General features: G+C 38.2%; 1 protein-coding gene across 1 annotated transcript in view; it reads right to left on the bottom strand.

Moving 5' to 3' along the window:
* Positions 1-685: 685 nt before the first annotated feature.
* LRP6 (LDL receptor related protein 6) overlaps positions 686-15,291 on the bottom strand; it is a 473,927-nt gene continuing 459,321 nt past the window's right edge. The window contains exon 23 of the mRNA XM_053718916.1: positions 686-6,798. Coding sequence (XP_053574891.1) covers positions 6,507-6,798 — 292 coding nt within the window. The 3' untranslated portion in view covers positions 686-6,506. The remainder of the gene's footprint in view (positions 6,799-15,291) is intronic.

Here is a 15,291-nt window from a genome sequence, read left to right as displayed (position 1 = left end):
CCTTTGGCTGGGGTGTCTTTGCCTCCTCCTGGGGGCCAGGTTCCGTATTTGCCACAAGTAATGAATGAAGCCATGGACTCTCCTCATATTAGATGGAAATCAGTGTAACTAATACCATTTGCCTGAAAGGGGGTATTAGCAGGAGTTTACTGGGAGAGGCATAGGAGCTTCCCTTTGACACCCAGGAACTTAAACACACCAATACTGCACTAAGAGAATTACATGGTCTCTAAAAACTCCCCCGCCCTCTCTTGAAGGAAACCATTGAGGTCATGTAGAAATGAATCCTGCAGAGCACCTTTATCTCTGCCTACCTCCATGAATGAAGCAAAGAACTAATGGGAGGGTAGGGGAAGTAGGAAGGATATTTGAATGCTCCGTTTGGGGTGTCTGACTCCTTGTGGCCAGGTTAAGTATTTCTCATAAGTAAGAATAGGAATTTGTGGACTCTCACTACCATTAGAAAGAAAAAGTGGTTTCCAGGCCAGCCTAACTTATGTGCTACTAGGGTGCAAATGTCAACATGCCACATCATGCAATGCTGAGCTCTCAAAAGAAAAAAAAAATCAAGGGAGTGTACAGTTAATTTGGCATATTAATCTGCAATATTACTGAACCACCTGCAAATGTACAGCATATAATTCTAAGAAAAGTTAATACCCTCATTAAAATCCATAAAGCAAAATCAGATTTTACATTTTTGTTTTATTATAAAAATCAAATTTCTTTTGTTACAATTCAGCTTATAGTAATAATGAAACTTTTTTTACAAGGTAATTTTGATTTTTTTTTTTTTAATTATACACAGCTTACAAAGTAAAGCACTTATTTTACAAAACAAAAAGAAAAAAGCGAACAAGTGGCTGTGAAATGACCAAATGTTGGTCAGTAGCATAATACATCCTTGTGCAGATCTGTAGTACCAGCGGCAGGAGGAGGAAAAAACAAACAAAAACAAAATAAAACGGGACAAATGAGCAGTTAAGCCAAGCTAAATATAAAACAGAGATAGTCCTTCACTTAGAGGTTATAATAAAATTTGGTGCAATCCCCTCTACTCATTGAAGTTTTCTGTAAAGCTAAACTTAAGACCTAGGCAGTGACTCTTACAAAGTCTATGAACAATTTAAACCAAATCAAAATGTCACGATTGGAGCAAATCATTTGTAGTTATATTTTTCCAATTTACTTATAATACACATTGCAGTGACTAGAGACATCAAACAGCTTATTCTGCAAGTGAATACTGCAATAAAGTGTATAGCATGTATAAGGATGGAAGAGGTATTATTCTGTATAGAAACTCAACATTTCAAAAGTGTAGATGAACTTGAAATAATGTGGTTGTGTTACCAATACAAGTAGTTAATGAGGTGATCTAAATTTAAATGTTCTAATTCTTTTTGTCTGCTAACCATACACAATTAGATGACATTTCAGTATGTAAAGCTTTCAGCCCAAATACTATTAGTACAAATTGCAATCGCTATAGATTTATGATTAAAAAGAATGCTCTGCAGAGAATGTGTTGGTTTCCCCTCTACTGTAAAAGTTACCACAAGCCAGGAGCTAAGCATTCCGCCAGCATTAGCAAGTAAAAAACACAAACTGCTACATACGGATGAAAATGCCTATTTTGCAACTGAGTCTTATGATGTAAAATACCAATATAGTGTGTCTGTGTGTGTGTGGGGGGAATATTAGCCTGCAGTTTTTCAAAAGTTTGAAAAATAAAAATATCCATATTTGCCACCCAATATCTAAGGGTTAAAGCCAATATATGAAATAAGGAACACGGAAAAAAAGGTATATAGCTGGAGCAGGTCTCACAATGGTTATTTTTATTCAATCTTGTAAGATTTATTTATGGATGATAGCGAATAATTTTACAAAATTAAAATGGCCAGTACTTTTTTGCTAATAAAAGGTAGCAAGCTACATATTATCTGTAGCTTTTCAGACATGAAGCCCAAAACTTTTCTATCATGGATATGAAAGCTGTTGCAACTTTCTTTGGTGTGAACTAAAGTTACATTAAAGCTGTTGATATTACAGAAAGGGAATACAGGCAGTCCCCGGGTTACAGATATCCGATTTAAATAAAACTCTAACTTACAAACGGAGAAAATAGAGCTTTATCACCAATCCTTTCCAGGATAAGCCAAAATACTAAAAGTCCAATTGTCACACAAGGACAGAAAGTGATGAAATTTTCTGAACAGGGGCAAAGATATATAAAAAAAAACCAAAAAAAAACAAAAACTTTTCCCTATGCTATCCAAAACTAAAAAAAAATGTTTGCCTTGAGTTTCACCTACAAAAAGGTGCCTGTTCCAACTTACATACAAATTCAACTTAAAGGGACAGTCTACACCAGAATTTTTATTGTTTGAAAAGATAGATGATCCCTTTATTACCCATTCCCTAGTTTTGCATAACCAACACAGTTTTATAAATACACTTTTTACCCCTGTGATTACCTTGTACCTAAGCCTCTACAAACTGCCCCCTTATTTCAGTTCTTTTGACAGACATCCATTTTAGCCAATCAGAGCTGGCTCACTGGAATTCCACGTGCGTGAGCACAGTGTTATCTATATGACAAACTTGAACTAACGCCCTCTAGTGGTGAAAAACTGTCAAAAACCGCTGAGAGAAGAGGCAGCCTTCAAGGGCTTAGAGATTAGCATATGAACCTCTTAGGTTTAGCTTTCAACTAAGAATACCAAAAGAACAAAGCAAAATTGGATATAAAAGTAAATTGGAAAACTGTTTAAAATTACATTCTATCTCTGAATCATGAAAGTTTATTTTTGACAAAACTGTCCCTTTAAGAACAAACCTACAGAACCTATCTTGTTCGTAACCTGGGGGCTTGCCTGTACCTAACAAAAATAAACATGATGAAATTGCCACTAAAACGAGTACTTAACCCTAGACCTTGTTAGTGTTAGAGCAGTAATTCTTTAAAAATGATATATTTAATATGAGCAAATAAAAATAAGTTAACACTTCAAAACATAAAAATCCCATAAAAATAAACCATCCACAGTGCTTTCTTTTTAAAATAAAAAAGCCAGTCTGTAATGAGAAAGGTAGCGTTATTTAACATGTCCCAAGTTTCCTTCTCATTTGATATCTGAGACATAAGCATGGGGTATTCTTATGCTCAAAACTGATCTGTATAACTATAAAATTACTATAATACAGTGCTGTGTGTTATGGAAAATTGATCCTCGTCTGTTAAACCAACTTATTTATTTCCCAATAGGAGTTTTCAGTATTAGCCAGTGAGCAATAGATACCTAAAAGTTATTTTAACATGTTTAAATGCAGGTCTTTTATAGACATGACCAGAAAATCTGAGTATTGTATCCCCTTTATTTAGAAAACCGTCTCACCATACTAGAAAAAGTAAATACAGCTGATTATTTTTCTTCTTTTTTGCATTGATACATGCAGATCAGGTTTACACTTTAGCTCAGTAGCAGACCTACTCAACAGAAGGCCCGTATGCTTTTGCCCCTTCCACAAAGGTAACTCAGTAATATACATTCTTCTCTGTATAATGATTTTGAGTAATAATATATTTAAAACAGTAATATTGAACACTGCACTGTATAATGATGTAAATGTGCGAGTATCTATATACAGATAATGACCACAAAGCGACACATCTATGTATATACTAGCTGCTGTGGGCCCCCCCAGTACTTGGACCCTGGTGACACAGCACCTGCTGCACCAATGATAGCCCCACCCTGGCTTTAGCTCAGTTTAATTTCAATCTTTAAGACTGAATCTCTACAATTTTGCTAAATACTAAAAAAAAAAGAGAGATACAATACAGAAAACTCAACTTGAGTAGTCCATAATGTGATCACTTTCATGTGTAGAATTCTTCTACCCAAATAATAGACTATTACAGTGAATATTATCATAACCATTAGTGACCAAAAAGAAATTGTAGGGTACCTGTGTAACCTAATAGTATTTCAAGATTTCAGAAAAGGCTAAAATATCTTAACCTTGGTTGAATGCAAGGGGAGAGGGGTTCAGAGCATTTTTTTCACAATATCCATTAAAAGAGCCAGTGAACATGTATACTGCTGAATGTTGCCTATTTACATTTCTGTTGTATTCAATATACTAAGGTCACAAGCAAGAACTCTTTCTATTGGATTTACTGGATAATCATTGTGGTTAAAGTATCCAAACTTGCATGTCACATCTATAGCTTAATAAATATCCTAGATGCAGGGTGTGAACTTGTGAGACAGCAAAAAAACAGGTGCCAGATCAGTTTACCAGTCGATAGAAAGGGAAATGGGGAAGCAAATATTAAACCCCTAAAAAAAATTATATGAGAGAGAGATAGAGAGCGGAAAGAGGGAGGAAAAAAAAGAGGGAGGAAAAAAAAAGGGAGGAAAAAAAAGAGGGAGAAAAAAAAGAGGGAGGAAAAAAAAGAGGGAGGAAAAAAAAAGGAGGAAAAGAAAGAAAGAAAGAGAGAAAGATCTCACAGATTACAGGTCTGCAAACAGGAAAAGGGGGGGAAACCTGCTAATAAGAATTGTGTGTTATAGAGGATGGTCATGTATTCCTCATAATAATAATAAAAAATAAAAAAAAATAAAAAAAAAAAATGGATGTTAGTTGCCTCGATGTAAAATTAAGAGCTTTCTAAGATCAAATAACTAATGTCCCTATATAACAGTGCGCCTCCATCTGGCACAGTGGAGTTTAGTGGTTAAGGTACAGTTTCATAGTCATTTGTAATTTTTGTATACAACAGAGGATGACAGAAAAATTGGTGGCTGAACAAAAAAAAACAAAACAAAAAAAAAACATTAAGAAACCTGTGTGGTGTGGAACAAGTAATGCAATTCCATGTGTATAGTTGCCTAATGTTACATGGGAAATAAAGCTGTTAAATGAACTACAACTATATGAATAGGGGGGGGTTGCACCCTGAGAAAAATAAGCAATTAGGTTTACTTATGGATAAGCAAGACAAGCTTTCAAGTGGCATTTGTCCTACTTAAGAGTTAGGTAGATACCACCAGAAAACCCAATGCAGACACAGAATGTACCTTACTAAAATGTATAATGATATAATAACCACTTTTTGCAAAACATACTGCAAGGATATAAGATTCATAAACAAGAGTATTAAAATGTTACACAGTGTTTATAAATAGAATATGTATCTACATCATATGCGGTATAAAAAACATTTGCAAGTTCACAAAAAATATTTAACCATTCTGTTGTCGGAGAAAAGCCTTTGACAAATCTGACAGCAATATGTTTAAAACACATTAAAATGCTACTTTGGTGAACACATGTAAATGTTAACAGGAGCACTCATTTTCCCCACAATTCCTTGGTCTCCTTCCAAGGAAGGATAGTGGTATTTTTCAATGTGCGCTGTGTAGTTAGTGGCATTTAAAATAGAACTACTGACTGTTGCAATGAGGTGTAGCTTCATTAAAAACGGGCTTGCACATAATTTGGCTCTTGTTGATACAAGCAAACTTAAAGGAGCTTAAAATGCATATATAAATTAAAATGAAGTTAAAACAATTACGTTTATGAAAAATAAATAAATATTACATTTTGGGTGCACTCTAGAATGCCAAATACATAGGGATCAAACAGTCAAACTATAACTATATAGACTAGACAATCTAAATCAGTTGGGCCGAAGTGAGACAAGATCATAAAGTAGGTCCAAAAATGTAACCAAGGACTGTCTGAAATGAGGTTTCATTCCAATGAGCTCTCACAAAATTTAAGTCTATACAGAGTTATAGAATCATTGCTCAATTTCCTTTATATTTTGTAACCCTACAAATACCAGCTGCACCCAGTGACAAATTAAAATAAAACTTCTTTATAAATGTATAAAATGCATGGAAGCTTTGAATTCACCATGTCACAGATATATTTATCCATATTAGTGTCACTGCATGGTTGCACTTTTGACAGGGGGTCATTGCTCCCTCAGTGAAGGGTGTTCCAGGTCCATCATTGGATTTCACTCAGTGTATCTCAATAGCTTTCCTGTCTTCAATCATTTAGATTTTTGGTATTAAGACCTCTTCATCAGCCTCTCCATTTGATTTAAGGCATTTTGTGTGTTTAGTTTGCAAAAATAGATATTTATATTTATATATATATTTATAATATATATTTGTACAAATTATTGTCTATATGTTGCAGGAATCCTTCCTTTTATAGAAAAGCTTTGAATTTACTGTATGTGTCTTGATTTTGGAGGGTTTATTTAATTATGGCACAAGTTGGAAAGGGATAAGGAAAAGTTAAGAAAATATATAAATATCCTTTTTTTCATCTCTGTACAAAATGTCCATGATCTGAGACCCTCCAACCCTCCTCTAGAGTTGGACATTTCTTAACATTAAGAGTGCTGTGAATGGATAGTCCTCTCAAGAAGCCAAACCTCGCAGAGAGGGCAGAGTTCAATAATTACAAATGGATAGGTCTCAGGAAGAGTCTGTGCAAGGAGAGGGAGGAGGAGGATAAAGATGGTGTGAATAGCTGCGTTCTGTATAAGGAGAAGGAGGGCAGCTCTCGTAGTTTTCCTCTGCGGACAAGTATTGACTGCGTGGAGTTGGGGGTGGCGGGACAGGTTCAGAGTCATAGTTCAGATCACTGGTGTAACCCTTGGCTGTTACAGAGGTGAGACGGTGGCTTGGTGTATAATCGCTGTCACACACATCTGTGCTGCAGGGAGTAGTTGGAGGTGCAAAATGTCTGTAGCTGTAAGGTCTGTAGCTGAGAAATAAGACCGATTACATGTGGTTATTTATAAAAACACATTCTTATATGTAAGGTTTAACAATATTAGTACCAATGACAACTACGAACAAACTTTGCAATAATAAGAAGCACTAAACAAGAATCTTAAAATAAAAAACAGCATTATATGTTTTTAAACTGTGAACAATATTTATTACTAATGGCAGTACTACACATCAGTGTTTCTCAACTCTAGTGCTCAAGTACCCTTAGGCCAGATTTTCACGATATATTGGTATCATTTGTTGAAGAACAGCAGCAATGCAAGATACACACATTGTGTGAGCCTACTAAGGTATCCGTTCCAACAAAGGATACCAAAAAAACCAACTAAATAAATTAGATAATAGAGCATGTGATTTTAAACAAATTTCCAACTGACTTCTATAGGAATCATGAAAGAACAATTATGGGTTTCATGCCCCTTTAACTAGAGCACAGGTGAAATAATCAGCTGATAGGCGAGAGCAGGTTATTACCATGGTCAGCTGATTATTTTAGACTAGGAGCACATTTTTATTTGTTCTAGTGACATTTTTCAATGTCTGGAATGGCTGTACCCTCCCCAATTTATTTTTTAAACAAACAAAGCTGCAAAGAAGTGGTATGATTTAAAATAATAATTGTAAGGGGGGAAAAGAACATTTACTGGCATCACTGCAATATATTAAAAGAAGTGTAAGTGATATCTCTAAGATATTAAACTAATCAAGGGCGACTGAAATATGTGTAAGCATCAATTAAAGTGTGGCAAATAAGAGTGAAGGTTTTCAAAGGTATAAAAGAGTTCCTCAAACATAACATTGCTACATGATTTTTTCTAATCTTTTCAGTGACATACAAGCTATATTTTACCCCTTTATGTAATGATTATGAAAGGGAAAAATACAGGTGTATGTATAAATAGGTGTGTGCATGTGTATATAGGTGTATGTGTGTATGTATAAATAGGTGTGTGCATGTGTATATAGGTGTATGTGTGTATGTATGGATAAATAGGTGTGTGCATGTGTATATAGGTGTATGTGTGTATGTATAAATAGGTGTGTGAATATGTACATAGGTGTATATGGATAAATAGGTGTGTGCATGTGTATATAGGTGTATGTGTGTATGTATGGATAAATAGGTGTGTGCATGTGTATATAGGTGTATGTGTGTATGTATAAATAGGTGTGTGAATATGTACATAGGTGTATATGGATAAATAAATAGGTGTGTGCATGTGTATATAGGTGTATGTGTGTATGTATGGATAAATAGGTGTGTGCATGTGTATATAGGTGTATGTGTGTATGTATAAATAAATAGGTGTGTGCATGTGTATATAGGTGTATGTGTGTATGTATAAATAGGTGTGTGCATGTGTATATAGGTGTATGTGTATGTATAAATAGGTGTGTGCATGTGTATATAGGTGTATGTGTGTATGTATAAATAGGTGTGTGCATGTGTATATAGGTGTATGTGTGTATGTATAAATAGGTGTGTGCATGTGTATGTATAAATAGGTGTGTGCATGTGTATCTAGGTGTATGTGTGTATGTATAAATAGGTGTGTGCATGTGTATATAGGTGTATGTGTGTATGTATAAATAGGTGTGTGCATGTGTATATAGGTGTATGTGTGTATGTATAAATAGGTGTGTGCATGTGTATATAGGTGTATGTGTGTATGTATAAATAGGTGTGTGCATGTGTATATAGGTGTATGTGTGTATGTATAAATAGGTGTGTGCATGTGTATATAGGTGTATGTATAAATAGGTGTGTGCATGTGTATATAGGTGTATGTGTGTATGTATAAATAGGTGTGTGCATGTGTATATAGGTGTATGTGTGTATGTATAAATAGGTGTGTGAATATGTACATAGGTGTATATGGATAAATAGGTGTGTGCATGTGTATATAGGTGTATGTGTGTATGTATAAATAAATAGGTGTGTGCATGTGTATATAGGTGTATGTGTGTATGTATAAATAGGTGTGTGTATGTGTATATAGGTGTATGTGTGTATGTATAAATAGGTGTGTGCATGTGTATATAGGTATATGTGTGTATGTATAAATAGGTGTGTGCATGTGTATATAGGTGTATGTGTGTATGTATAAATAGGTGTGTGCATGTGTATATAGGTGTATGTGTGTATGTATAAATAGGTGTGTGCATGTGTATATAGGTGTATATGTATGTATGTATAAATAGGTGTGTGCATGTGTATATAGGTGTATGTGTGTATGTATAAATAGGTGTGTGCATGTGTATATAGGTGTATGTGTGTATGTATAAATAGGTGTGTGCATGTGTATATAGGTGTATGTGTGTATGTATAAATAGGTGTGTGCATGTGTATATAGGTGTATGTATATGTGCATGTATAAATAGGTGTGTGTATGTGTATATAGGTGTATGTGTGTATGTATAAATAGGTGTGTGCATGTGTATATAGGTGTATGTGTGTATGTATAAATAGGTGTGTAAATATGTACATAGGTGTATATGGATAAAGAGGTGTGTGTATGTGTATATAGGTGTATGTGTGTATGTATAAATAGGTGTGTGCATTTGTATATAGGTGTATGTGTGTATGTATAAATAAGTGTGTGCATGTGTATATAGGTGTATGTGTGTATGTATAAATAAGTGTGTGCATGTGTATATAGGTGTATGTATAAATAGGTGTGTGCATGTGTATATAGGTGTATGTGTGTATGTATAAATAAGTGTGTGCATGTGTATATAGGTGTATGTGTGTATGTATAAATAGGTGTGTGCATGTGTATATAGGTGTATGTGTGTATGTATAAATAGGTGTGTGCATGTGTATATAGGTGTATGTGTGTATGTATAAATACGTGTGTGCATGTGTATATAGGTGTATGTGTGTATGTATAAATAGGTGTGTGCATGTGTATATAGGTGTATGTGTGTATGTGTGTATGTATAAATAGGTGTGTGCATATGGATATAGGTGTATGTGTGTATGTATAAATAGGTGTGTGCATGTGTATATAGGTGTATGTGTGTATGTATAAATAGGTGTGTGCATGTGTATATAGGTGTATGTGTATGTATAAATAGGTGTGTGCATGTGTATATAGGTGTATATGTGTATGTGTATAGAGGTGTATGTATAAATAGGTGTGTGCATGTGTATATAGGTGTATGCATAAATAGGTGTGTGCATGTGTATATAGGTGTATGTATAAATAGGTGTGTGCATGTGTATATAGGTGTATGTGTGTATGTATAAATAGGTGTGTGCATGTGTATATAGGTGTATGTGTGTATGTATAAATAGGTGTGTGCATGTGTATATAGGTGTATATGTGTATGTATAAATAGGTGTGTGCATGTGTATATAGGTGTATGTGTGTATAAATAGGTGTGTGCATGTGTATATAGGTGTATGTATGTATAAATACGTGTGTGCATGTGTATATAGGTGTATGTGTGTATAAATACGTGTGTGCATGTGTATATAGGTGTATGTGTGCATGTATAAATACGTGTGTGCATGTGTATATAGGTGTATGTGTGTATGTATAAATACGTGTGTGCACGTGTATATAGGTGTATGTGTGTATGTATAAATAGGTGTGTGCATGTGTACATAGGTGTATTTGTATATGTATAAATAGGTGTGTGTATATAGGTGTATGTGTGCATGTATAAATACGTGTGTGCATGTGTATATAGGTGTATGTGTGTATGTATAAATACGTGTGTGCACGTGTATATAGGTGTATGTGTGTATGTATAAATAGGTGTGTGCATGTGTACATAGGTGTATTTGTATATGTATAAATAGGTGTGTGTGTATAGGTGTATGTGTGTATGTATAAAACATAAATTATGCTTACCTGATAATTTTCTTTCTTCTGATGGAAAGAGTCCACAGCTGCATTCATTACTTTTGGGAAATAAGAACTTGGCCACCAGGAGGAGGCAAAAACACCAAAGCCAAAGGCTTAAAGGGACACTGAACCCAATTTTTTTTCTTTTGGGATTCAGATACAGCATGGAATTTTAAGCAACTTTCTAATTTACTCCTATTAGCAAATGTTATTCATACTCTTGGTATCTTTATTTGAAAAGCAAGAATGTAAGTTTAGATGTCGGTCCAATTTGGTGAACAACCTGGGGTGTTCTTGCTCATTAGTGGATACATTCATCCACCAATAAACAAGTGCTGTCCAAGGTTCTGGATTTTCTTTTTCAAATAAAGTTAGCAAGAGAACAAAGAAAAATTGATAATAGGAGTAAATTAGAAAGTTGCTTAAAATTGCATGCTCTGTCTGAATCACAGAAGAAAAAATTTGGGTTCAATGTCCCTTTAAATACTCCTCCCACTCCCCTCATCCCCCCAGACATACTGCCGAGGAACAAGGAACAGTAGAAGAAATTTTAGGGTGAAAGCTGCCAGAAGAATAAACAAGGACGCCCCACATAAAAAGTACGGGTGGGACGCTGTGGACTCTTTCCATCAGAAGAAAATAAAATGATCAGGTAAGCAGAATTTATGTTTTTCTTCTTAAATGGAAAGAGTCCACAGCTGCATTCATTACTTTTGGGAAAACAATACACAAACTATAGAGGACACTGAATGCCAAGATGGGAGGGTACAGTAGGCAGCCTATACTGAGGGCACCAAGCCTGAAACCACTACCCACAAAAAAAAAACAGCTTCGTCCAAAACCGAGAACTTTGAAAGGAAAGGCCCCAATGACACAGACCCGCAGGTAGTCCAGAGCCAAGCCAGAGAGGGCAAAAACTGACTCAACTGAGCCAACAGGCCTCTAAGAGACACCATCGCCCAACAGACTGTTTCTCCTCACACACCCCTCACTAAAGAAGGGAACACCAGCCTAAACTCCCAAAGGGAGAAGGCCAGGAGAAATGAAAGAAAAGATCAAAAGGTCACGTCCAGAAAGAGAAAACCCCTCCGAGCGAGCCCAAAAAGGACCCCACAAACAAGGGAAGACTACGCCTAGACCAAGGAAACCGGAGGTGTAGGACCGGGCATAGAACCAGAGAAAGCATTCTCTCTGACGTCGTGCAAAAGCACCAAGAAAAACAGAGGATGGAGTCCTCACAGAGTCCTGAACTGGGAACACAGAAGTATCCCACTACAAAAAACTTGTAGCAGACCCAGACCAAAAACCCTAAGTCCAGAACACGCTCCCATCCTCAGGATGACATAGGGAATACTTGCTGAGAGCAAAAGTCAACTCCTAGACAGAGGCCACCCTCTAGGCAATCCAGGTTGCAAGACCTACCCACAGTGCATCCAAAAAACGGGATTGGAACCTCCACGAGGTCCCCCAAGAAAAGGAGTGACACCACCAACCTGAGGTGGAGCAATCCTAGACCTTCTGCTGGAAAACTTAGGTAGCCAGCTAGCTACTATGCAAATGTGGTCAATCCCCTTCAAGGGACACAAAGCGCTGTTCATTATATGAACCTCGAAAGGAAGAAAGGCTAAGGAGACCTCGCCAGGGAACAACCAGCAACCTCCCACCTGCTACAGAACAGAGTAGCCACAGAGAATGCGGAACTAGCCGTCCAGCAAGCCCACCTAGACTCTGAAAATTTAAACGGCTCTCAGAACCCACTCCAACCGGGTGCAAACCCCAGCAACGGTAGGACTGAAACAGGGAAACAGAAGCACCCCAAAACCAGTTTAAAACGAGCGAAAGAATGGCCACAGCCAATCCAACAGAGCATGGATGCAACCCAACTCCTTAGAACAGACAACAGGGCCGCAGACCCAAAGGATCTAGCAAAAAGGTCCACTTAGTCTTGACACAAAGCCAGTAAGACTCCAAACGGAACGTATGCAGATAGAGAAACCTTCTCATCTAGGGAACTCACAGGTCCCCACTCCTGAACCAGGAGAAGCCTTAAGAAAAGGATCACCGCTCTCTAAAAAGAAACTAAGCTCTCACCCAAGAAGGGGAACGGGCTAACAGGCAGCACCATCCAAAAGCTAGCCTGCTAACACAATCAATGTGCAATAGCAGCAGCAGTGACACCGCCAAGCCATTTACCAGTAGAGCAGTGAATGCGATGGATACTGACAAGCTGACTAAAGAAAACCGTCTAAGGTGCAACATAAGCCCCAACGAGCAACGACACTCAGAAATACCTGGCCAACCAAGACCAGATCTGCCCAAAAGGACATAGCCCAAGTTACCAGGAACTGAGGAACCCTGAACCAACCCTGGAGCCTAAAGGTCCGATAACAACCCACAACAGGATCCACCAGGGAAAATGCTGAAGGAAACCCAGCAACCGGAAGCCCCAGGGAGAACAGGCCCGGACTCTCACCTGTTTAGATAAACAGTACCGGCAAACTTTTTTCTTTTGTGATTCAGATAGAGCATGTCATTTTAAGCAACTTTCTAATTTACTCCTATTATCAATTTGTCTTCGTTCTCTTGCTATCTTTATTTCAAAAAGGCATCTAAGTTTTTTTGGTTCAGACGTCTGGAAAGCACTTTTTATTGGTGGAGGAATTTATCCACCAATCAGCAAGAACAACCCAGGTTGTTCACCAAAAATGGTCCGGCATCTAAACTTACATTCTTGCATTTCAAATAAAGATACCAAGAGAATGAAGAAAATTTGATAATAGGAGTAAATTAGAAAGTTGCTTAAAATGTCATGCTCTATCTGAATCACAATTGAAAAAATTTGGGTTCAGTGTCCCTTTAACACCCCATCTGAATAACCACCCAGACTACAGGGGATACTAAATGCGATATCCAGATTACCTGGATAACGAGAAAAACTTGCAAGTCCCACCTAAGGAAGAGAGCACCCCTTGCCAAAGTTCCACTTCTCCAAGGAGCCAAGGCAGTAAATAGTTGTGCAACGACACTAGAGCTTCTAGACTCGCCAACAGCCTCAGGACAAGAAGGCAAGAGGATACCTCGAGGTCAAACACTCGAGCAAAGGCTGGCTCCCCACATCACCTCCGCACAAGCGGATGAGCACAGGGAGAAGGGGCACAACCCCAAACAAGCCCAAGGAGACCACGCCCAGTGTCCCTAACAGGGAACAAACATTTTCCAGGTCCCTAAAAGGAGGCCTAACATGGAGATCACAGAGGGAGATCAAGAAGTCTCATAAAAACAGCTAGATAGTACGCAGTCTATGTGCAATGGCTGCAGCTGTGTCACAATCCGCAACCCAACCGCTGCAAGGCAGCCAAACTATCCTTTAACTTACTAGCTGCTGAGGACCAAGTTTAATGACATTCCTCGAGCCTCAAGAGAAAAAGGCCAAACCACCACACGGCAGGAAGCAGGCGCTATGCCCTCCAACTCTCCACCACATGGGAGTGGAACACTAGGGTCCGGTAATACCAGACACCATAGAACGACGCAGCTGAGAGCCTACTGACCCAGTCATCCAAATCGAAGGCTATTAGGACTGAGACAAACAATCTTGCCTTGTAGACCCACAGGTCCTCTAGAATGCTTAGTTGAATGAAAAAGAAAAAACATGAGCACTCGGCACCGTGACCCGACCCGCCAATCAGAAAGGCGCCACGTGTCTGAACAGCCACAAGACAGAACCGAACCCAACAGGTCCCAACCGTCAGGCTGTATAAATCCTCCCTCAGAGGGGAAGAAGGGAAACAGACATACATATAAACATAGGACAAATGTGTCCCCAAAAACACTTCCGCCGAAGTAAGAGAGCATCGATCCCAGTGTAAGATTCCCGAAGGAAAATAATAAGCAAAATAAAGACATCCTAACCAGATAAAAAGAAAATATAAGGCAGTCCGTAGGTTAACGCCCAATAAGGAAACAGGCCTACCGCAGGACCAGCCGAACAAAGCCCTAATCCAAACAAACTGGGAAGGATCTCAAACAAGAACAGTCAGGAGATTACATCATCCCCACATGTCTATTGAGGTGTACCATTCGAAGCAGACTGAAAATTCCCATATCCGAGAAGGATAGGATCATTTAATAACTGAAAAACATGTCTGAGGAGGACGCAAAGACGCGCCACTCTATAACGGAAGGCACAACACACAGGGACAGTTACACCCGCAGGGAACTGTACAGGCCCTCCCCAAGGTGGCAGTCCCGGGACAATAGGTCATGAGCACAAACGCGCATAAACGTCCGGACTCTGCAGACGAATAATCGCCAAAAATATGTGGAAGCGAAAATGTGTCCGGGGGGGGGGGGGGGGGGAGAACACGCGCCCTGCGTGGAGGAATAATCATAAACTGGGTTACCTGCATGTGTAGAAGTATGGAGCGGAAGGGAACTCGCCTCTTGGAGGACAGGACCCCCCCAGAGGCAGGTGGCTCAGCTGACCCTTTATTCCCTGAACCCGAGGAACCAGGCGCTCTCATATGGCATACAGAACAAAACTGGTTGACATGTGTCAACGAGGCCAATCCGGATTCTTTACCGGACGCAGAATTTGAAATTAAAAAATA

This window comes from Bombina bombina, chromosome 6 (genome assembly GCF_027579735.1).
Source record: "Bombina bombina isolate aBomBom1 chromosome 6, aBomBom1.pri, whole genome shotgun sequence".
Classification (NCBI taxonomy): Eukaryota; Metazoa; Chordata; class Amphibia; order Anura; family Bombinatoridae; genus Bombina; species Bombina bombina.
Note: the sequence above shows the minus strand (reverse complement) of the source record. Positions and strands in the feature narration are given on the sequence as shown.